This window comes from Pseudorca crassidens, chromosome 2 (genome assembly GCF_039906515.1).
Source record: "Pseudorca crassidens isolate mPseCra1 chromosome 2, mPseCra1.hap1, whole genome shotgun sequence".
Classification (NCBI taxonomy): Eukaryota; Metazoa; Chordata; class Mammalia; order Artiodactyla; family Delphinidae; genus Pseudorca; species Pseudorca crassidens.
Genome location: NC_090297.1, coordinates 15,012,125 through 15,035,686, shown reverse-complemented (window position 1 = coordinate 15,035,686; position 23,562 = coordinate 15,012,125). Strand labels below are relative to the sequence as shown.

At 51.8% G+C, this 23,562-nt stretch overlaps 1 protein-coding gene and 1 long non-coding RNA gene across 14 annotated transcripts in view; both read left to right on the top strand.

Moving 5' to 3' along the window:
- TMCO4 (transmembrane and coiled-coil domains 4) overlaps positions 1-23,562 on the top strand; it is a 95,995-nt gene that overhangs the window by 37,343 nt on the left and 35,090 nt on the right. For 12 of the 13 annotated variants that reach the window (XM_067722462.1, XM_067722397.1, XM_067722445.1 and 9 more), the window contains 6 exons: positions 6,911-7,008; positions 7,250-7,393; positions 8,161-8,280; positions 12,405-12,569; positions 13,433-13,569; positions 15,037-15,121. In XM_067722462.1, the coding sequence (XP_067578563.1) occupies positions 6,911-7,008; positions 7,250-7,393; positions 8,161-8,280; positions 12,405-12,569; positions 13,433-13,569; positions 15,037-15,121 (749 nt within the window). The remainder of the gene's footprint in view (positions 1-6,910; positions 7,009-7,249; positions 7,394-8,160; positions 8,281-12,404; positions 12,570-13,432; positions 13,570-15,036; positions 15,122-23,562) is intronic. The other variant, XM_067722441.1, reaches the window with a different exon arrangement.
- Positions 15,129-20,092, top strand: LOC137216464 (uncharacterized). The gene is made up of 2 exons (XR_010939775.1): positions 15,129-18,432; positions 19,296-20,092. It is a non-coding gene; the product is annotated as an uncharacterized lncRNA (long non-coding RNA).

Genomic DNA, 23,562 nt, shown 5'->3' with positions numbered 1-23,562 from the left:
CGCTGTGTGGCCTTATCAAGTCACTTCCCGTCTCTGGGCCTCCATTCTCATTTGTAGGAAAGGGGGATTGAATGGATGAATGCTAAGGGCCATGAGTTTGTGACTTTAACATTCTGTGGCCCCAACACCCCACTCCCCCTCAGTTCTTGTGACACCTTATCTGTGGGCCAAAGTGGCCTGGGTTCAAATCCCACCTCTGACACCTGTTTGCTTTTTGACCTTGGGTGGGTGCCCCCCCACCCCCCACCCTCATTCTCTAAGCCATAATATTCTTATCTGTAAAATAGGAATAAGAATAGCATCCTCCTAGGGTCATTGTGGAAAACAAATGCAATTGTATTATCAAGTGCTTGGCCCAGGGCTGGCATGTAGCAAGGGCTCAGTAAGTATGAGTCCTTCCCTTCCCCCACATTCCCCCATACCTGCCAGCTGTCAAGAGGCTTTGCTATCTGTGTATGGTCAGGTGTGTGTTGAGGGAAATTTTCCTGGTAACTTGGCCAGAGCTCAGCTCTTTGCAGAACACCTTACACAGGATCTAATCCCAGGGTAATAAATCGATCCCAGTCACAGCCTAATTGCGGGCTCCTTGCACCAGGCACATTTCCCAGCCTTGGGTTTTGTTCGGCCATGAAGGCTTTCTTTGAGCAGCCAGGCTGTGCCCAGTTCAGCCCAGCTGGGAATTTAGCTTTGAAGCCAAATTCAGAACTGGAGCCGCCCTCCCGCCAGGGTTTGTAGGGCAAAGGGAGGGGGTTGATTCCTTGAGAAAGGAGGAAACTTGGTCTGTTGAAATAACCTGAAAATAGACTTGTTTTGACTCCCAGAGCTGTGTCAATAAAGAAACAGCTGGATCCAGGCCAACACCTGGATCCCTCAAGTATGTCTTGAAATGAAGGACACTCTTAAGTATTGTCTGGAAATCTATTGTCAGAAAGAAACACATTACCCAGAGGGTCTGTTCTGATAATACCAGTAATGCCAGATGAGGGAATGTGTAAAGCAGAGCCCAGCTCTGCCACTTACCAGCCGTGTGATCCTGGGCAAGTTACTTAACTTCTCTGGGCCTCAGTTTCCCCAGCTACAAATGGGGATAATAATAGCACCCTCTTCATAGGGTTCTTGTGGGGCTCAAATGAGTTTGTACACATAAAGCGCTTCGAGCAGGACTTGCACAGAGTTACTAGTTGTTAAATATCAACATTGGCTATAGTACTGTTATCATTGCTGTTATTACTGCGTGGGCCATTTCCTCAGAATAATACTCCACAGGTGTCATTTTTTAACTCAATTTTAGGGACTTTGGCAACCTCTCAGATTCTATCTATGGTCTCTGGAGGGGTCTGAGATGCAGGGAAAGCATAGGGACTGGTCAGCCAAGGGACCTGGTTCTCTGTTTGATTCTGCTGCTAAGTCCCTGTGTGGCCCTGGGCACGTTGCTTTCCCTGTCCAGACACCAGCACCAGTTTTTTCACCTGTGCAAGTAGAGTATCGAGTTGTATGTAGGTTTCTTTTAACTCTAAGGTTTTGTGTTTCTGCAAGGTGAGCTTCTCACTCAGCACCCCAAGGCGATCCTTTGCAACTGGAGTTCAGGGTGTGATGTACCACCTTTCTGTTCTTGGGTCCCCATCTGAGCCCTGAGGCCATCCAAGCTTCCCCTACTTGTTTGGTGACTTCACTTCTCTGTGCCTCAGTTTCTTCATCTGTAGCACAGGGACAGTGGTAGGATCTCCCTCATAGGGCTGTCAAGAGGGTTAAATTAATTAATACATATCAAAGGCTTGGAAGAGCACCTGACACATAGTAAATGTTAGCAAGTGCGGTGCTGGACGTTGATACTGATCCCATCATAATAACATGGTCAACATCTAACCTTTATTGAGCGCTCTCTAGATGCAGGTACAAGATACCATTTCACTGGGTTCTCATTACAATCCCCTGAGGCTTTTGCAGAGGAAGAAACAGAATGTCAGAAGGGTGACGTAATTCACCCAAGGCCACCCAGCTGGCCAGTGGCACCATCTGATTCAACCTCCTTATCCAGTCTGAACAGTGCTTACTGCATCCCTCAAGGCATGGTTGAGAATCCGAGGTTTCATTCTTAATTCTGAGGAAGGCGGTGAAGATAATTCTTTTATGGGGCTTTCTAAGCTTTTACTAGGAATGTGTCTCTAGACTCCCCAGAGATAAGCACTCCCTCTCTATCTACTGGAGAAGGTGATGTAAAAAAAAGAAAAGGGTGGTGGTGAGGGCAGTAAAGGTAAGGAACACCCTCTCATGGGAGATAAGGTGGCAGTGAGGGAAATTTCTTTGTGGACCCATGAGATAAGCAGTGCGGGTGTCTCTGCTCTTCTCAAGGTATCTGTGACCTCTGCCTGGGATTTGGCCCAAATCTGCATCTTGGCTTCAGCCTCTGTCTTTGGGAAGCTGACATGGAATGTCAGCCCAGGGTCACTTCTGACATCCCAGGTCATGAGTGTGGCCAGAGGCTATGTGATGACAGAGATTGCCATGGTGCCTAGTCAGCAAGCAAAGTCAGTAATAGGAACAGGGCTTCATTTGGATTCAGTGTCGTGCTCTGAATTCTCACTTCCCAGTATAGGAAGCGTCATAGATATAACTCAGAGCCAGCTTCTCCTCTTGTGCTTTAGAGGTTGAAATTCAATCAGACAACTGAAGTTATTGCAGGAGTGAAGTGCTGTGATAATTAATGATTAACGGGAAAGCTGTTCGTTTTGTGTACAAAACAGTTACTAAGAGCGTTCAAGTACTTAAATAAGGAAATCGATTGGCAGTTCAAGTGTACATTAAGAGAGAGTGCCTTAGCTAAATAACTTTTAGGGAAAATATTATATTCTTTTTTTGGTAAACATTCAAATAATAATACAAAGCAGGGACTTCCTGGTGGTGCAGTGGTTAAGAATCCACCTGCCAATGCAGGGTACACGGGTTTGCAGCCCTGGTCCAGGAAGATCCCACATGCTGCAGATCAACTAAGCCCGTGCGCCACAACTACTGAGCCTGTGCTCTAGAGCCCGCGAGCCACAACTACTGAGCCCATGTGCCACAGCTACTGAAGCCCGCGCGCCTAGAGCCCGTGTTCCACAACAAGAGAAGCCACCGCAATGAGAAGCCCGTGCACCGCAACAAAGAGTAGCCCCCGCTCACCACAACTAGAGAAAGCCCGCGTGCAGCAACAAAGACCCAACACAGCCCAAAAAAAAATTGTTTTAATAATAATACAAAGCAGAATACTAGAGATTAGAGTATATCATCAATCCAATCTTCATAAAATTGATCTGATATACTAGCATTTATACATTTAAATAAAACAGCTTCAAGAACAATATTTACTCTTTAGTTATTTTATTCCCTTTAGGCTATGAGTTTCCCCCTCCATAAACTCAGCTAAAAGTGATGACTGTCTAGTATCCCAGATGTGCAGGTGTCACTGCAGGAACAATCTAGAAGCAGACTGTGCTAAGAAATGTCAAGGGCACCCACTCAAGAATTTGACTATGTTCTTAATAACAAGTCTGTACTAATCATGAAAATGTTGTAACATCCTGGATTTGTTCTGCTGTCCCAGAAATTTCATTCTTGATGGTGATTGGCCTACACCCTGGCTAAATATTTTATTTAGCCAAAATGTACGTACCCCCTGGTTTTCATAGAAATGGACAGTGAGTGGGAGAAAAGATCACTGCAGCAAGATGGTCACGTCCAATTCTTGCTGTGGAATGAGTAGGTTCTTTTCAAAAAACGTCTTCTGAGCCCCATCCAGGTGCCAATCCCAGGGCCAGCGGCTGAGGGTGGAACACAGGAAAGGCTTTATCTGTGTCCCAAAGGTTCAGCCCTGTGATTCTCAAACTTGAGATAATTGGAGAGCTTGTTACAGGTGGTTTCCTCACCCAGGAAGTAGTGCTTTTAACAGCTACCCCCTGGGGATTCTGATGCAGTTGATCCAAAGCCCACCCTTTGAAAATCAATGGTCTAGAATTCCAGGCTAATACCGTACAGAGGGTTAGGGAGGCCTGGAGTCGGAGCATGTAGGCAACCGTGAGGTTCAGGCAGGCGAGGAGGTGACTCTGGAACGATGAGTAATGTTTAGCCAGGCAAAGAAAGGTGAGGAGGTCCTTGGCAGCCGAGGGCCAGCAGGAACACAGGACTGAGGCGTGGGCAGTGTGCCTGCAGGCAGTTCAGTGTTTCTGGAGGGTAGAGTGTAAGTTAGGAATTGATGAACGATGAGGCTGTGAATAAGGCAGGGACCAGGTCACGGGAGGGCCTGAGTGTCCTGCTGGAGAGGTGACCCTGTCCTCAAGGCAGAGGGAGGACCAGGATGGAGGGAGAGAGGGGGGCAGACAGTTGTGATTGTACTTTCCTGCTTGACACTGGTCACGTGGTAGTGCTCGCATCATCCTCCCATTTCCAGTCCCTAAGTGAGAAAATTGAGGCTCAGAAAAATCAGGGGAGCCAGCGAGATCATGGCGGAGCTGGGCTCAAAGACCTCACCCCGAATTTGCAGACTATTTCCCAGGCAGTGTTTGTCGAACAATTTGCTGCTGGTTCACGGAGCCAGCTGCTCGTAGCCCCTGTGTGTTCCTCTTGTACGCCCTCAGCAGCTGGAATTTCTCCTCAGGCCTTGAACTCTGCCGAAAGCAACTAATTTCCAGCCTTCCTGTTTGCCCCGATTGGTACTAGCAATTAAGGGCCAAAGTATATCTCCAGCCTGTGGAGGAAATTGTCATAACCATGGAAGGAATGATGATAGCAGTAAACATACTGAACGATGACAGTATGCCAGTCACCATAGGTTTAGCCCTCCTAGTACCCCTGGAAATTCAGCGCTATTATCATTCCCACTTCATGGACGAGGAAACTCAGGACAAGTCATTTGTACATAGTCCCAAGGCTAGTAAGTGGCCCTGTCCAGCAGGATAGCCTAGGTTTTGCTGCAGTAACAAATGACCTCCACGTCTCGATGCACAAAAGTGCATTTCTTGCAAGTTGGCTGTGGCTTTAGTCCACACTTTCTTGGTTCTGGGTCCCAGCTGACAGGGTGACCTCTATTGGGAGTGTTGCTGGTCTCGGGGCAGAGCAAAAGGAGACTTACCAGGTGCTGCACTGACTCATAAAGATTTTGCCAGAAGTGACTCATATCCTTTCCAGCTACTGGCTAAAGCGGGTCATGGAACCACTCAGCTCATCGGGGCAGGGATGTGTAATTGTTCCATAGCGGGGACCAGTGCAGGAGGGATAACTGAACACCTGGAGGACTGTCATGCACCACCACAGCAGAGGGAGGATTCAAGCCTAGTTTACAGGATCTGAAACCTCACACCAGAACCCACGCCCTTCGTCGCCGTCCTGCCTTCCGCTTTGCTAAACGCCTGTGGTTCGGCCTCTTCCCGCACGTCTGAGGGCGTGAATTTCAGTCATGAAAAACCAGCACCTGTGATCATGGAGGATTGGTTTCCGCTCAGTAGTGAAGCAACCGAGAAGTGCTGTGCTGTACCCCCAGGAGGTGCTTAGGGGAAAGCTGGTTGAGGTGAGCGGGCAGACAACCAAAAAGCATAGCGGGTCTCCCAAAGCCCATCTCAAATCCGACTTCTTTTCACTGACCGGAGGATGAACTGTTTCTTGCTATCGTGTATGGTTCAGGAGGCAAGAGATGGGAAGGAAACGGCTCCGGCTGAGTACTGCGTTGTTCTGCTCGCCGACACACAGACGTTCCAGCCTGCTGTCCATTCTCCATAAAAGTTTGTTGATCAGAGGGATGAAGAAGGAATTAATTTAAGCTTTACAAACCAACAGCCTTATGAGGGAGATGTTATCATCCCCATTTTTACAAAAGGGGGAACTGAGTTTCAGGGAGATGGAGTTTCATGGCGACAGCCACTGTCTCGGTCCCCGCTCGCAGGGCCAACTGTCAAGCTCTGCGCTTGACAGACGTTTTTGCTGATCCCCACTGCCACTCAGGAGGAGGGCACTCTTATCCGTGTCCTCGTCTGTGATACGCAGACAATAATAAAACTGCTTCTAGGATAAGATAAACCATTCGAAGTGCAAAGCACAGCGGCAGGCATGTTGGAAGTCCTCAATAAACATTAACCCTTCTTTTATCATCATCATCATTGGCCATCGCTCTGTACGTTGCGTTGTTGTCCAAACTCCAAGTTCAGTTCAGAGTTCCCACTGGTAGTGACCGCACTGCCCCACCCTTGTCTCCCATCCTTCTGCTTATTGCCCCAAAGCACCGGGGGCCGGATGTGGGACAGGAAAGTTGGGTTTAGTGGCTCTCCTGGGCCATTCTCAGGATTCACCTGACCCCAGCTTACTCCATATGCTTCCCTTTTGCCACATTTCGTCACTTTCAAATTTCAAGTCTGAAGGGTTCTAGCTATTGCCCCAAGGCCAAGGTGTCCAGTACAGACATTTCTCTAACCCCTCTTTGAAAAGATAAATCTGAAGGAAATTGGTTCCCAAATTCCTTCCAGAGGGAGGTGGGCTCAGATGGCGGAGTGGGGGGAGGGGAAGGAAGGAGTGAGGTGATGATGTCTGTGACTCTATCTGGTACTCATTCTGGGTCCATCTGTATAAAGAGAGTTTTGTGCTTCTTTTGCCACTATTATTATTTTTTTTTTTTTGTCTTTTCATTATTCAAATTGCAACCCTGTTAGGATGGATCCGTTGGGTAAGTAGCACCTCCCACGTACTGGGATTCCCCAGCTGGGTTTTAGAATGTTTTCAGCTTTTTAAAACCATAGATGGGTCCAAGGTAACCTTGGTACCTCGCTCTGCATGACAGAGCACCCAGCACTGATCCCAGTTTGGGGCTTGGTGAGGCGGGGAGGTGTCAGGGGATCCCAGACACAGCCAGTCCTAGGGAGCAATCTCTCCCCCCACCCACCCCCAGAACGGCTGAGGCATCCCGGAAGAAGAAAGAAAACCGGAGGAAGTGGAAGCGCTATCTCCTGATAGGCCTGGCGACGCTGGGAGGCGGGACAGTGATCGGTAAGATGAGATGGTGGCACTGGCCAGGGCAGCACGGAGTGAGGGATGATGCCAGGCTGGGAGCAAGAGTGGGGAGTGCAGGGGGATCAGCTGGGAGCCCACCCCTCCTCGCATGCGCGTAGTAGGTGTGCTCACTAGTATTGTCCGTGAGAGGCAGTGGGAGGGAGGCCGGTGGAGGAAGAGCGCAGCAGGCCCCGTCCGCACTCCCACCTCTACCCACCACGGGCCGCTTTCCTCGCAGGCGTGACCGGGGGTCTGGCTGCCCCTCTTGTTGCTGCCGGAGCCGCGACAATCATTGGCAGTGCCGGGGCAGCGGCTCTGGGCTCAGCGGCCGGCATAGCTGTCATGACCTCGCTGTTCGGTGCAGCTGGAGCTGGCCTGACAGGTAAGGTTCCAAAGGAGTGGTGGCCCGGATTCTCACCAGTGAGGGCTCCCTGGGAGACGGAGGAAGAGGACATGGCTTTTCTCACTCTGAGTCCTGGCACTGCCAGAACGTATAGCGAGCTTCACAGAGAACTGGGTGGATGGCTTGGCCTGGCTCGGGACAAGGCTGAGTTTGAGAAACCGCACCTGGTGTAGACTTCTTAGAAAGGGTCTGATTGGACCTGCTTGTCACCATCTAAGAAGTTTCCAGGCAGGCTGCCTCAGAGACGGTTGAGCTGCTTCTTGTAAGAGGACACATGGCTACCCCTCATTTACCAGCATCCCGTGGGGGAGTGTTTCCAAATCATATGTGTCAGTAGCTCCCCAGTCACACAGAGTTTCCTGTTAAGTGGCATGTTGCTTCCCACATTGAGAATCTTGGTCAGCTCAAACCACTTTCACTGAGAGGAGTGTGTTACACTCCTGAAGTTCGTGGGCGGGAAGAAAATGTAGTACCCACGGAATCAGGCCACAGCGGTGGTTATGAGCTTGGGCTCTGAGTTTCAGCTCTGCCAGTTGGGGGCTAGCCAGCCTTTGGAAACCTGTTACCTTCATCTGTAGTCAGGACGATAACGGCACCGACCTTAATGAGTTCAAAAACGAGACGTTTGTCAAGGGACAGGGCACACGGTCGGCAGTCACTGTGAGTGTGTGAGTACACAGAGCCACTCTAACGTTCCCCAGGGTCCCCAGTGACCCCCCATTCTCACTTTGTATCTGGTTCTTTAGGATACAAGATGAAGAAGCGTGTTGGGGCCATTGAAGAGTTCACGTTTCTGCCTCTCACAGAAGGCAGGCAGCTACACATCACCATCGCCATCACGGGATGGCTGGCATCTGGCAAATACCGTGAGGACCAGGGGCAGAAAAGGATGCAGAAGCGGGTGGATGTTGGCTGAGCTGGGTCTGTTGCTGTGGGCCAGACCCTGGCCTAGGCTCTTGCCTGTGTATGTCTTTAGGGGGTGGGTAGGGGGGACCTATTTTTCAGAGGAGGAAACTGAGACTCGGAGAGGTGAGATGACTTTATCCCACATCTGTCTTCCCATCCTCCCATCCATCATCTGTTCATCCATCCATCCATCCATCCATCCATCCATTCACCCACGCATCCACCTATCTATCCATCCATCCATCCATCCATTCACCCATTTAACCACCCACCCACCCATCAACCCATCCTTTCCACAGAGTTTATAGAGCATGTGCCAGACACTGAGCCAGGTCCTAGGAATTCAGCGGTGAGCAGCACAGTCAGGGCCTCTGCTCCCATGGAACATGTGGTCCAAGGCAGAAGACAGATCACTGAGCAAGTAATTACAGGGAAGCTTTATGGAAGGCACGATAGGGGAAGCACAGAGTGCTTCTGGGGAGTGAGGGAAAAGTTATTGGAGGAAGTGGCATTTAGGCTAAGGACTGGCTGGGAAGTAGCCAGAGAAGGAAGGAGAAAGAAGTGAATACCAAGCAAAAGGGCAGCATGTAGAAAGGCCTAGTGGTGCAAGAGAAGCACAGGATGGCTTGAGCAGGGAGCTAGAAGACAGGAGTGTGGGTGACGCCGGATCACACAGGAGCATGTGAGCTGTGGCGAGGGGTTTGAGTTTATCCTCAGAGCAAGTGGAAGATAGCAAAGGAGTTTCAGCACGTAGGTGAGAAATCAGTACATCTTGGCTGTGTGACCTCAAGCAACTTACTTCACCTCTCTGTGCCTTGGCTGCTTCGTTTGTAAAGTAGCACAGATTACCCTTGCCTTCCAGGGCACTGACGAAGCTTAAATTAAACGAGGTAACTGCGGAAAGCACCTGGTTTTTAGTGACATTCCACAAACGTTATTTCCCTTTGCTGCTCTAATTTGAACGTGTGTGTTTTGGGGGGATTCTAACCAGGGTGGCACTGAGGAATAAGGTCATGGTCCGCTTACTGTTGGCTCACTTTCGCAAGTGCCCAGTGTGAGGCTCAGCAAGCAGGTCGTCAATCAGGGAGAGAACAGGGTGGGCCGGGGAGTCTGGAGCGTCCTGACCAAATACACAAGCTCAGAGCCTCCTGGGTTCCCAAATTGCTGGGATCCGAGGGCAGAAGCCACAGCTGTTCTAAACAGCACAGGAGGAGGCAGGTGAGGAACTGCCCAGACTCTGCTGAGAGGCACTACTGGGCGCCAGAGTCTTATTGGTATGTGCGCACCAGGGCCAGGCCCCAGACAGGGGACTCTGAACAGTGACTGAGCACCTAGCGCCATGAGCCAAGCATTTCACCCACACACTAGGAGCTTGACGTACGTTACCTCGAATGACCCTCACATCCATGCTCTGAGGTGAGGGCCGTTCTTACCCTGATCTGGACGAAGAGGAAACCTAGCGGGATCACATGGCAGACAGGTGGCACATGCAGGATTCGAACCCAGGTCTCCTGACCCAGAGTTCACGGGTTTCTCTTCATTTGTTTCATGATACCATCCATGCTACAGAAAGACTGAGACAGGAAGGAAGGAGCAAGAGTCTAAGTGAAGGAATTTGCAGTTCTGACCAGTGTGGAAAGCAAAGCCCTTATGGTTGTTTTACCCACCCCCTTGCTGGGCTGGCCCCAGGGCAAAATCAAGTTCATTTGCGGCGGGGGCTGGGGGTGGGGCCATTATCGTGCAATATGCTCCCTAGGCAGAGGCGGTGGCTACAAGAAATGTAACCAAGGTAGGTGAATGAAGTTCAGGAGGGAAATGAGTCACCTTGTCCTGCCTCCTTGATGGCCAGGAAAGAAGTCTCGTGTCCTCACAGGCTGGCTTCCGTGTGTGATGGGAATATATGGGCTTTCTTGCCCCTTTATTAACTAGGATTGTTTGTAATCATGCTTATGGCTTTGGAGCTCACCGCTAAGCCAGGCATTTTTGCATGCACTGGCTCACTTAGTCCCTCACTTCAAGCCACGGATGTGGGCATCATTATCACCCCCATTTTACAGATGAGGAAACCGAGGCTGATAAGGGCTGCCCAGGGTCGCCTCGCTAGTCAGGAACTGGGGCACGACTCACCCCCATTCTGTCTGGCTCCATAGCCCATGTTCTTGGCCACAGGGTGATAGAATGCAGTACTGCACTTTACAGTTTGCATAATGCTTTTCGTGCAGCCTCTCACATGATCCCCACAACACCTGTGAGTCAGATGCCATCATTCCATTTTAACAGGTGTAGAAACTGAGGCTCAGAAGGGCAGCGTGCCTTGCTTGTGAGTCTTGCAACCGTAAAGCTGCCGAGCTGGGTCCAGAGCCCACCACACACACACACACACACACACACACACACACACACACAAACAAAATATCTGTGCCCGCATCCTGTCTCGGGCTGGCCGTCTCCTCGTCCATAACTAGAGACAGTTAATCCCTGAGCTGCTGCAGACCTGTGACAGACTCTCTGCAGAGCGGGGAGCAGCCCCTCACTGGTCTGCATGTCAGCAGAGCACCCTCAGGTAGGGACGAGGCCTTCGGGTCGGGCAGGTCAAGGCATGTGGCTGAGCCAGAACCCGAAGCCTCTGGGAAGCTGGCCCCACTGTTCATTCATTCATCCTGTGTTCATGAGGCTTTGGGAATCGAGTGCTTGGCAGACAGACTGCAGGACAGACGTGCACTAAACAGATGACACAAAAATAAATGGATAATTGCAGACTGTGACGAGAACTCAGGACGCAAAAGTGCAAGGTGCATTAGATCCCCCTTGTCAAAGGGGCCGGGAAGCTTCCCTGGGGATAAGGCGAGTGAGCTGGAAGCTCAGAGACAAGTAAGGGTGGAAGGTCACTTGGGCCATGAGCAGAAATGCACGGGGCCCCTCGATGCTCCCACGGCCCAGAAATGAGTGACTACATGATGTTTGCATGGCCCTCTCCCTCCCCAGGCTGAGAGCACTTTATCTGGATGGCTCAGCCTCCTCAGCTATAAAACGGGGCTAATTGTGGAGCCCCATTTCAGAGGCTGTGTTGAGGTAAATCAGAGAGTGCATGGGAAATCCCTCAGCACAGAGCTGCCCAGCACTTAGTACTTGCTCACTAAACGTTTCCTACGATGATGGGTGTCTGTATCCTCAGGGTCAAGCGCCTGGCCTGGCATAGTCTAGGTGCTCAGTTAAGGTTTGTGGTATGAATGAATGAATGAACGAGTGAACGAACAAAATCAAAAGCATGTGTTTCTGGAGGGTAACCTGATGGATGCTGAGGCTGTGAAGGAGGCAGGGGCCAGGTCACAGGGGGCCTGAGAGTCCTGCTGGAGAGGTGACAACATCCTCAAGGCAGAGGAAGGACTAGGAGGGAGGGAGAGAGGGAGGCAGACTGTCATGGTTTTATTTTCCTGCTTGACGTTGGTCACGTGGTTGGTACTGTCATCATCCTCCCATTTCCAGTCCCTAAGTGAGAAAATTGAGGCTCAGAAAAGTCGGGTGAGCCAGCGAGCTCATGGCAGAGCTGGGCTCAAACACCTCTGCTCCAGATTTGCAGACTATTTCCCAGGCCGTGTCTGTTGACTGAGATGCAGCCGGTTCAGGGAGCCAGCTGCTCGTGGCCCCGTGTGTTCCTCTTGTGTGCTCTTAGCATCCTCGATGCCAGAATTACTGCAGAGTGAGAGAAAATAACACTTTACGCACACGGTAGTTGGAATACTTTGTTCTTATAACTACTCTATGAAAAGAGATAAATACTAGTCTCCCGACTTGACAGCTAAGCAAAGTGAGGCTTAGCGTGGGATAGTGACCCAGGGTGCCCGGGGTCGCCCAACTGCTAATGAATGCAGGAGCTGGGTCTCGAACCCCAGCCTGCTGTCTCACAGCGTGGCCCTGTGCTGTCTGGGAGCGCGTCTGCTCTGCTGTCAGCTGCCATTCAGTGGCGGGGGTGGGCCTCTTGTCTCCCCGCAAGGGTGAGTGGGCCCCTGTCGCCGACTGTCTGGGAAAGGGTGAGAGGCCTCCTCTGTCACAGGAGAGACCCACCTACCTGTGCTCTCCCCAGGCACCTTCAGCGCCCCATGGGCTGCCCTGGCCCACAGCCGTGAGCAGTACTGTCTGGCTTGGGAGGCCACGTACCTGATGGAGCTTGGCAACGCCCTGGAGACCATCCTCAGTGGTCTTGCCAACATGGTGGCCCAGGAGGCCCTAAAATACACAGTGTTGTCTGGTAAGCCTCCCCTCACCCCCACCAGCAGCATTCCCACCACTCCCAAGCCACACTGGTTCTGTACCTTTGCATGCCTGAGGCCCCCAGTGAGCCAGGCACAGTGCTGGTCTCCAAGAACACAGAGAGGCAAAGTCTATGGTCTTCATAGGGAGGAGACAGATAAACAGCCCATCACATTATCACATAGTATGTCAGTTAGCAACTGCTGCATAACAAACAACCCCATAACCCAGTGACTTAAAATAACAACCATTTATCACAGTAGCTCAGAAGTGTTGAGGCTTCATTTGGCTGACCTTTGCTGGGCCTGCTTATGCATCTGTGGGTCAGCTGACTGTCCACTGACCTAGGCCAGCCTTGCCTGGGGCAACCAGCGCAACTCGGCTCTGCTCCATTGGTCTCTCCTCCCTGTCCTGGGACCGCAGGCTATCCCACACCCACAACAGAAGTGCACTAGAGGCACAAGTCCATTTCAAGCCTCGCGTCCAGTAACATCTCATTGGCCAAAGCAAGTCACATTATTGAGCCTAGAGTGGATGGGCAGGGCAGGAGCAGGGGGCATTGCAGAGTTATGAGGCCAAGTGGGAGGATACAGGGTGGAGTGACAAATTGGGGCCATCTCTGGAATCTCACACATGGCAGATACTTAAACATAGGGATCTAGGCCATGTATCAGAAATGCGTGAGCTTCAGTTTTCTTCTGTACTACTTAGCAGTTTGACCACACGTGGAAAACTTACAGATTCCAAGTTAGAGACTCTGGATGCATTCACTCAGGCATCCATTAGCCAGCCGATCACTTCCCTAGAAGGACCCCCCCCCCCGCCACCACGGCCTTCATCACCGATATCCCTCCTCCCCAGGCCTTGTGGCTGCCCTGACCTGGCCAGCCTCACTCCTCAGTGTTGCCAATGTCATCGACAACCCCTGGGGTGTGTGTCTCCATCGATCGGCAGAGGTTGGCAAGCACCTGGCCCACATTCTACTCTCCCGGCAGCAGGTACCTGGGAATAACTGGGGCGAGGAGTGGGGGGAGCGGGCAGGGGGCGAGGAAGCAGGGAAGCATGGGGGCTGACTTGTGCACAGACGTCATACCTGAGACAAGCCCACGTGGGGGTAGCCCAGTGGCTTTGGGGGGGTGGGGGGTGGTCGTCATTGCTCCTCCAGTTCAAGTCATAAAAGCACCCTAGGGGGACTTCCCTGGCGGTCCAGTGGTTAAGACTCCATGCTTCCACTGCAGGGGCCACGGGTTCGATCCCTGGTCAGGGAACTAAGGTCCCACAAGCAGCATAGCGTGGCCAAAAAGATAAAAAGTGTCCTAGGATGGACCAGTAAGAATTACAGGCTGTGCATCTCTAGCAAGCAATCAGGTGAAAACTAACAGGCCTCTGCAGGTGTGGACAAGACCAGCTCTTCCTTTCCAGAAGTATAGAGCTACCCTCTGAGCAGATCTCCAGTGGCCCAAATACCACGTAAAACAGTTAGGGTTCCATCCACATTCCAGACAGTCCGAGGCAGGAAAGTAGAAGGGAAGGGCCTTTCACATCCCTTGGCCAGGACTCAGCCCTGCGGCTATCCCTGGCTGCAGGGCAGTTGGAGAAACTTCCTTTTTGGCTGGGTAGCTGTGGGCCCAGAAAAACTCAGGAGTTCTGTTACCAAGGACAGAGGGAGAATGGGTGTAGGGTGATGACTGGTAGCCTTTGCCACAGAGTTCCTGCAGAATTGGAATATTGTCTAATGGAGGGCCTTCCATGGCAGTAGATGGAGGTAGGGGGGAGGGTGGGGGAGGGTGGGTACATATACCGGCCCAAAAGCAAGGGAAAGGAATGGAGTACTGAGACCAGCTGGACCTTTGGAACTCATCTGCCCTCTCCCTCCATGTAGAAGTTGTACCCAAATACCTCTCATGACTTTCTTTTTCAAGTTGCCTTTCCTACAAGTTCTTGAGTCAGAAAATTCCTCTTCGCATCTAACTTACAACCTCCTCTTATAGCATAAGGCCAACATTTCATGTCCCCACTTCCTATCTAGGAACAGAACAGTTGTGTCCCCCCACCCCATATGACTCTTTGCCTTTTTCTCCCATCACACCCGGGGTACCTCCCGCCTCCTCTCTCGGCTCCAGAAGGGCCCCACTTCACTGCAGTCATTTGCCACAGGTAGATGGGGAAGGAGCGACGGCCACTGGGTAATGGTTTGAGATAAAACCAGGGAATTAACCCAGCCAGATGCTGCCTGTCAACCTGGGAAGAAGCTGGTTCCTGAGCAGGTGCCCTCCTGCATAAACGAAGCCCCAGACTCTCCTGATGGAGACATCAGAGCCTGGGGCCGGGAATAGCACAGGCGTGATTCATTAAGCGGGAGGCAGGTGCTGAGAAGTGTGCAAGGGCCACTGTCATCGGGGCTGATGTTTTTCTAGAACTGGCTGTGCACCATGCCCCCAACACCTGTGTCCTTTCTCCCCCAGGGCCAGCGGCCTGTCACCTTGATTGGCTTCAGCCTGGGAGCCAGAGTCATCTACTTCTGTCTGCAAGAGATGGCTCAGGAGAAAGGTAAGGCTGGCCCATTGTCACAGGTGAAAACACTTCCGGGGTCCATCCCCCGGGCCAGAGGTTCTGCACTAGAGGTCGCGAGTCTTGTGACTGTGTTCCCAGATCTTAGAGTTTAAAACAGCTTGAAAAAGAAAAAACAGTCATTTGGAAAATTGTTTATTTCTTCCGTACGTAAATTAGAGTGGGTGTGAGACAGTTTTATAAAAATGGCCTTTGCGTTCTGATGCGGGTTCTTGAGAGGGAGGGGAGTGGAAGAGTCCGAAATCGGGGTGTTGGCAGGGCCGCGCTCCCTCTGAAGGCTCTAGCGGAGAGCCGCGCCTCTTCCAGCTTCTGGTCGTGGCCGGCAGTCCTAGGCTTGCAGACGCCATGTTCCATCCTGCCTCGTCTTCACATCACCTTCTCCTTTGTGTCATCTCTTCTCGCCTAAGGACAGTGTCAGTGGCTTTAGGGCCCACTCAAATCCAGGATGACCTCCTCTCAGGATCCCTCACTAATTACATTTGTGTGATTTAATTACATCTGCAAAGACGCCTTTTCCAACACCTGTTACCAAGGACAGAGGGCGAATGGGCGTAGGGTGATGACTGGTAGCCTTTGCCACGGAGTTCCTGCAGAGGTGGAATACTGTTTAATGGAGGGTCTTTTCCAAGTAAGGTCTCACTCACAGGTTCTGAATGGACACATCTTTTGAGGGGGCCACCATTCAACCCACTACAGACACCTTTGGGAGTGTGTCATGCCATCCGAACACATACTTTCAGTGTTGATGCAGTGGAAAGCCTGGTCTCGGGCCGGTGAGGCCTCCAGGACTGAATGCCGGTTTGGGGCAGATCTGTCACCAGGGGCTGCCATAGCAAGGGGTTAGGGGGGTGAGGTGCAGAGCTCAGGGCACTTGGGGTGGCCCACCGTGCGTGGGACCCGGGCTAACCTCTCTCCTGGTGTAGCACAGCAGCAGCAGAGAGAATTCCTTCTCTGGATGGGGGGAAGTAGCAAAGAATTTTCAGCAGTCTTTAACGCACATTTTGCTGGTCAAAGCAAGTGACAGCCAAGCCCTAGGTCAGTGGGGTGGGCAGTCCCCGCTGCCCCTTAGCTGCTTCTGTCCACAGCAGAGGACGAGGGGAGCAATTGTTTGCCAAACGGTGATCCAGACTCTGACTCGGGGATGAAGGAGGGCATGGGCTTTGCAGGCAGCCGAGACCTGGGTCTGAGTCCTACCTCTGCTCACCTGGGGAGCCTGGGTTGGGTAAGGACTCAGCCTCCCTGGACGTCGGTCTCTCCCTTTGCAACAGGAGGTTCTTGTCACCTCTGGGCAGTGTCAAAGGCCGGAGAGCATGGAGGTCAGGCAGCCGGCCCAGTGCTGGGTCCTGGTCAGCACATCCTGTAGCGGCTTTTAGGCCAAAGTATCTCTGCCGGTGTTGGGGGTAGCTGCGCTCGCCCCCTGCGCTCTAGAGCTGTTGCCGCCAGGGAGGCCCCTGGCAAGTTGTCGCGCTCTGCGCTGTCATCGTTTTGCTCCTTTCCTGGTCATCCCTCCCCCAGTCCATGCAGCAGACCCATCTGCCAGGCTCCTTATCACCTGGATGACGTGGTCTGGGGGACAAAGGCGTGTCTTTGGCTCCAGTTAGCATAAATTACATGTTAACTTCAGATCATTAATACAAGCCAAGTCTCCAGTTCCCCTCCTGAACGAATTAATTACCATTGACCATCTGGACACGGCCATTGGAACTGCGGTCGCCGTCAGCTGCCTCCGGCAAGTGAGGCCGGAAACCGATGGGAGGGAGATGTTCCCGCCCTCAGCCTTTGGCGGGTGGTTCTCAAAGCAGCTTCCTTCCCGCCTCTTTCCTGGCCACTGCTCCCTCCCCTGGCTCTTCATAGCCCACCACTGAGAACTGGGGCTTTGGTATCAGGCAGACCTGGATCTGGGTCCCAGCTTCATCACTGACGAGCTGTGGCACCTTGGGCAAGTCACTTAACCTCTCTGAGCCTCAGCTTCCTCATCTGAACGTGGGACTTAGTACACTTACCTCGAAGGCTCTTCAAGAGATTAAAACGAGACAATGAATGTGAAAGTACCTGCTGCAATTTGGGTTCACTCGGTAAACGCTTCTTCCTCTAATCTGAGGACCTACTGTGCACAGGGAACTGTGGTGAGTGTTGTGTAGACGGAGGCGCTTGTCGTTTTGTGTCTACTTTCTGGCGCACACGTTAGATGGTGAATTCCAGGCAGGCGGGATCTGCCTGTGCCCCACCACCTCTCCGGCACATGGCACGTTCTGAGAGCTCGGGAAGGTGGGTGGACTTGACTTCGGGCTGACAGGCTCAAGAGCCTGGTGCCGACTCCCCGTGTGCCGGGCCGTGCACTGTGCAGGATCTCGGTCTCCCGGCAACCCCCTGGGAGGTTGTTATTCTTCCTGCTTCGGGGATGAGAAACTGAATGAGGCTGCGAGGGAAAGCCAGGCGGATCCTAAGAGCCAGAGCCGGGATTCGACGCCAGGGTGTCTGGCTCCAGGGCCCTCGCTGGTAACAACTGTGCTATACTTTGCAGAGGACCCAGACCTTGAACGTGGGTGGGGCTCCTCCAGAGGATCTAGAGGGAGGGGAATTCCAGAGAGTCCGGCCCGCAGGGAAGAGGAAGGGCTCTCAGAGTGTCTGAAAACGTTGAGTCTAGTTTTTCTGCAGCCTGTGAGAGGGGACCAAGGTGGAATGTGGGAAATGGTTAGGACAGGAGCCTGGCACAGGTCTCGAATGCCAGGTTAAAGTGCTGGAACCGACTGGTTAGACGCTCGGCCTCTGAATTGTGCGACGAATGAACAGCTGAGCATAGTACTGCAGAGGGAGGCGCTGGGGGCAGGGGGTGGTCAGTGCTGGGCAGCTTGTGGTTGACCCCCCTCCCCCCGTGCACACATTCTCTTTCGCGCATGTGTGCGCGCACGCGCGCACGCACACACACACACACACACACACACACACACACACACACACACACACGGCAGCAACTCAGCCGACCCCAGGGCCTCTCCTGAATGGATGGGAAGCTTCCCAAATAACAAGAATTGGGTAGGAATCTGAATAGAAGCCCAGCGGCCAAAAGTGCAGCTGGTTTTCTCCCCATCCGGTCACCTTCCGAAGGAGGAACTCACGGCCAGAAGACTCTGAACAAGAGTCTTTATTCTTGATCAGCCTGATAGTTTCCCCTACTTAATAACATCCTATCCCACCCTGTGTCTGGACGGGAGGTAATAAAGGACCCTGGTAACCTTTGCCTTGACCTTGGTCAAGAACCCTCCAAGAAGGGGTCTGCCCCTCAGCTGGTTGAGGCTTATTCCAGATGTAAACAGCAGCTGCTCTCACGGAGGGGGAGCTGGGGCCCGCTTTCTCTCTGGGGCAGAAGAAGGCTCCCCGTGCCATGGGGCACAGGCACACTGTCTAACCCTGCCGGCCTTCTCAGCTCCTCCAGGTGGACGGCAAGCCCCTGATGCCAGGCCTCAGAGCCGTTTATTCCCCCAGTTTCCCTCTTCCTTTCCGGAGATTATGTAAGGTAACTCCTGGTGGCTTATAGAAATGGGAAGTTGGAAACAAAACACACCCACGTGCAGAGGGGAACTGAGGGGTCCTGAACCCGGAGAGCTGGGCGCTTGTGCGTGGCCTCCCTGACGGCCCCCTGGGGGGCCTGGGCCCAAGGCCACCCAGACCACGAAGTAAAATGAATAAAAACATGGACGTACACACACTCATAAAAAGAGGCTCACATTCCTGCGTGTTGAGTGTGGCCCTCATCTTCCTGTGTTCTCTTTCTCTGTCATCCCCCGTGTCCCCTTGCCAGCCATCCAGGGAGCCTCTGGCCTTCAGGGCTTTACCACTTACCACCCGGTCCCCACCCATCAACAGACGGGGGACCAGACACAGCTGGAAGGATGGCACAGATGCAGGCCTTTGCGTCATTAGGTGATGGGGCCACACAGCTCTTCCCCACCGAGAAGATACCAGCTCAGGTGCTGCAAATATGTGGGCTGTGGAGCCAGGGCATCTGGTTTGAATCCCACACGCACTGCTAGGTTCACCTACCCGCTCTGAACTCCAGGTGACTCGTGTGAAACACAGGGAATGATAATAGTATTGCCATCAAGGTTGTAAGGATTAAATGCAATAGTGCATATAAATGCTGGCATATAAGAGCCTGGTAATTCTTACTGAGCATTTATATTATGCTAAAATCTGTCTTAAGCTTTATAAAAGGGAGCTGGCTTGGAATTTCCTGGTGGTCCAGTGGTTAGGACTCCACGCTTTCACTGCCGAGCACCTGGGTTTGATCCCTGGTTGAGAACTAAGATCCCACAAGCCACGCACGGCACGGCCAGAAAAAAAAAGGGCGGGGAGCTGGCACCTAGGATTGGAGCACCACACACACATAGGTGACCTTGACCCTGGACCTTGTTGAGGGAAAATCAGCCTCCCACCAGAGTGGGGGCCCACAGTTTCGATTCCTTTCTGTTCCTACACCCGCCTTGCCCCCTCTTCCTAGACAACCCCCTCCCAAGTCCTGGCCTTGTGTTACTGATGGCGCACCTTCAAGTCTCCAGCTGGCTGTCTGTGGTTGTGAATGAATTATTCACCCTTTGCCCGGAGCTGCTGTTTCACATCTAATTCATTCCAGCTCAGCTGTCTGGTTTCAGGCAGCCCTGCTTGTTTAACACCCAATTAATCTGCACACCAAGGAGACCCTCTCCTAATTGCAGGAAAGCTGTCATTATCTGAGTTAGGGGAATGTAAAAGAGGAATTACTCTAATGCAGTTGAATCCACTAATTGTTTTCTGGGTTCCCTTGAGACCAAGTAATGAAATGTAGCAATAAATCCTAGAGTCACACAGAGTACAGAATCCTTCAGCTAGCCTACCCCCACCCCCTGCCCCCTCCTAGCTGCACCCCATCCTTTTTTCCCCTCCCCCAAGAAAAGCTGCCTGTAGCATTAACTATCTCACAGCTTCATTTCCTTTTGGGGCCATGTTGCAAACAGCAGGGGGTTACTGCTTAGGGGATATGCAACCATTCACAAGGTGTCCCTCACCCGGGCCTGCCCCTCCCTCAAGTTCAGTGTGGGCAGCTTCCTTACAAATGGGTGTCTAGACTACAAGGCCCTTGAGGGCAGAGATTGTGTCTGACCAACCTCTGTGCCTCCTGTACCTGGGATAAAGCCAACAGAGAGTGCTCTATAAGTGAATTGTCTAACGTTATAAACATTCACATTGTATCAGTCAGGATAGGTGAGGTTATGCTGCAGTAACAAGCATCCCCCAAATCTTAGCAGTGTAACACAGCAAAGGTTCATTTCTCACTTGTGCTATCTGTCCACTGTGGGTGGGCAGGGGGTTCTGATCTTTATAGTCACTCAGAGATCCAGGCCAATGGAGCCTCCTTCAGTAGGAGACAGAGATTGTGGTGAGTTACACACTGGCTCTTAAAACACTTTCACCTGGAAGTAAACGTCACTTTCACTCATGTTTCATTGGCCAGAGCAAGGCACGTGGACATTTCTAACATCCATGAAGGGCCAGTGAATGTATTCCCACCATGTGCTCCAGCCAGAACACCTTACTTGGATTCTGGCCTCTGTAATTATTTCTCAGCTGAAGCCTCAGTTTCTTTATCTACAAAATAGGGAGTTTTCTCTCTTCCTCCACCCTGCCTCACAGCTTGCAGTATAGACGTACACCTTGATGGAAAGCCAGAGTGGGGCAGAGGTTCCTTGGGTGAGAACCCCAGCGATCGATGGTACCCAGGAGCCCAGGAGCTCGGCCAAGGGGCCCACACACAGACAGAAGCAGCAAAGATTCCCCAGCACGTTACCCACCGGAGGACCAGAGCTGGTTCCAGTCTGGCTGGGAGCAGGCTCCAGGCGGACAAAGCTCTGAGCTGTGTTGATGGTGATTGGCTCCAGACCGTGCCCAGGGCCCAGAGAATCAAGGGAGATGACCTGGTGAAAATGCCTTGAAAAGGTAGAGCTGCCCACAAATGGGAATGACTGTCATAGCGATAGTGTAGCAACGGCTGCCACTTACGAAGGCCCAGCTCTCTGGCTGGTTCTTGCTCACGGATTTATGTACATTCTTGTCAACCCTCACAACAACCCCATAAGATAAGTAATCCTGCCCCGTTTTTCAGATGAGAACAGTGAGATTTAGAGAAAGGTGGAGTAGCTTGCCCTAGAACTAAGATTTTGATACCTTTCTCTGACTCCAGAGCTCCTATTCATATTGTTGTTTTGAGCCCTTCTGGCTGGATGTTTTCACTCAAAGCAGTATCTCAGATCAGACCTTCCCAACGGAGAACTAGTCACAATCAAATTCACCCCATTAACTCATATTCATGAAGCACCTACTGTGTGCCAGGCAACATGCTGCGCTTTGGGGAGATGACAACAAACTAGCCAGTGCAGCCCCTGTCCTCATGGAGCTGACAGTCCAGTCTGTTAAATAATCTGCCCTCCCTGAGACATGAGTTGGGGTCTTGCAGAATGGCTGTGGGGGTGGGCAGTGATGGACGTCAGTCATCTGAAAAGCACTTGGCATGTAGTAGGTGCTCAGTAAAGGGAGCCTTACTGTACTTGCATACCAAGTTCTAGGGTAGCCTCCTGGTTGGGGCTGACACCCTTAATGTGAACCTCCTGCCCTTAGGTGGAGACATCTGTCTCTACCACTTAAAGCCCGTCAGTACTTGGCTTACGAAATAGAGTCACAAGAAGCCAGCCCCCCAGGACACAGTCAGATGCTCAGCAAGGCTTCCAGGCCTGCTGTGCTCCTCCCACAGCCCAGGTAGGTGGTTTGGGTTTGCAGGGGTACCTCGGGGGCTGGACGCACCTGCCAAGCTTCCTCCATCAGTTAATCGGATTCTCAGAGCAGTCTTGCCACATACTCAGATGTGGGTGGTGGGAAGGACTGACTCCCAGTGGGAATCCCCCGCCTTCTGGATGAGTATTTGAATGCTTCGTGTGGCTCAGGAATCTTCTCCGTGCAGAAATAGACAGACCCAGGTTCAACGGGAGTTTACTGAGTCCCCGCCTACCTGCTTCCATGATTGATTCATTCTAATCATCATCATCATCATCTCAACAGCTAACGATTTTGGGGCACTTACTATGTACCAGGCACAGCTAAACACTTTGCATGCCTTATTTTATTTAATCCTCCCAATAATCCTATGAGGTTTTAATTAGCCCCATTTCACAGATGAGGAAACTGAGGCTTGCTTACAGAGGGGAAGTAATTAGCTCATGCTTACAGGATTAATAATGATGAAACTGGAATTTGAGTCCACAATGGCTGAGCCATGCCTCTTTCGTGACATGTTCTCTAATTCTTACAGTAACCCGAGGTCAGGATAATTATCACCATTTTACAGCTAAGGCTCAGTGTGAAGCAAAGCAATGTGCCCAAGTGGGTCCATTTGGATTTTTTGGTTGCAGGTCCTGAGAGTTCCATCAACTGCCCTTCCTTCAGCCACACCCAGAGCTCTTCTCTCCCCAAGAATGAAAAAAGGGGGTTCAGGGTGACTCCTGTCTGCTAAGGTCCAGGCATCCCTTGCCTTTACACATGTTCTCGTGCCTTTACACTTGTTCTCGCTATCCAGAATGCTCTCCCCTCCCCTGACCCCAGGCATGGAGCCAGTTCAGACGCATCCTTCAAAATGTGGCTCGCAAGTTCCCTCCTCCATACTCCATGTGGAAGGAAGACTCAGACTCGGGAGCATTTAGGAAAGGAAAGTAGTTTTTGCAAAAAGGTGTAAACTAATTAGACTTTGGAAGGTCTGGTTTGCCAAATTACACACACGCACGCACACACGCACACAGCAGGTTCTTAAAGGAAAACACACACCTCACAATCACCAGGGTTGCCAAGTTTTCATCAGTTTGTTCTTGATGGAAAAGCAGGCATTTCTCCTAATGTTATTCTTTCTCATGAAGCCACAGGGACACCCAGAATCTTCAGACATCAGCGTTCCAAACACTGGGGACAGGATTCTCATTAGGGAGTCAGCAACTTACGCGAAATGCTCCTTCATTTGGGAACTCGCACCGGACGAGGTGCCCCTGTTATTCTTGCTTTATCTCAGAGGGTCAAGTGTGGGTTTGGTTTTGGTGTCGGTCGCCACAGATGGGATGCCTGTGCTGATGCCTGACGGTGACGGTTTTATTAACGCTGATCCTCACAACATCCTCATGGGGCAGGCATTTGATTCAGCACATTTTACAGAGAGTCTCAGACAAGGACACTGAGACTCGGAGAGTCTAAGGAATTTGCCCAAAGTCAGAGCAGGGAGATGGCAGAGCTGGGAGGTGGCAGAGCTGGGAGGTGGCAGAGCTGGAAGGTGGCAGAGCTGGGAGGTGGCAGAGCTGGAAGGTGGCAGAGCTGGGATCTGCGCCGAGCGCCCGGCCCCTAAATCTGGG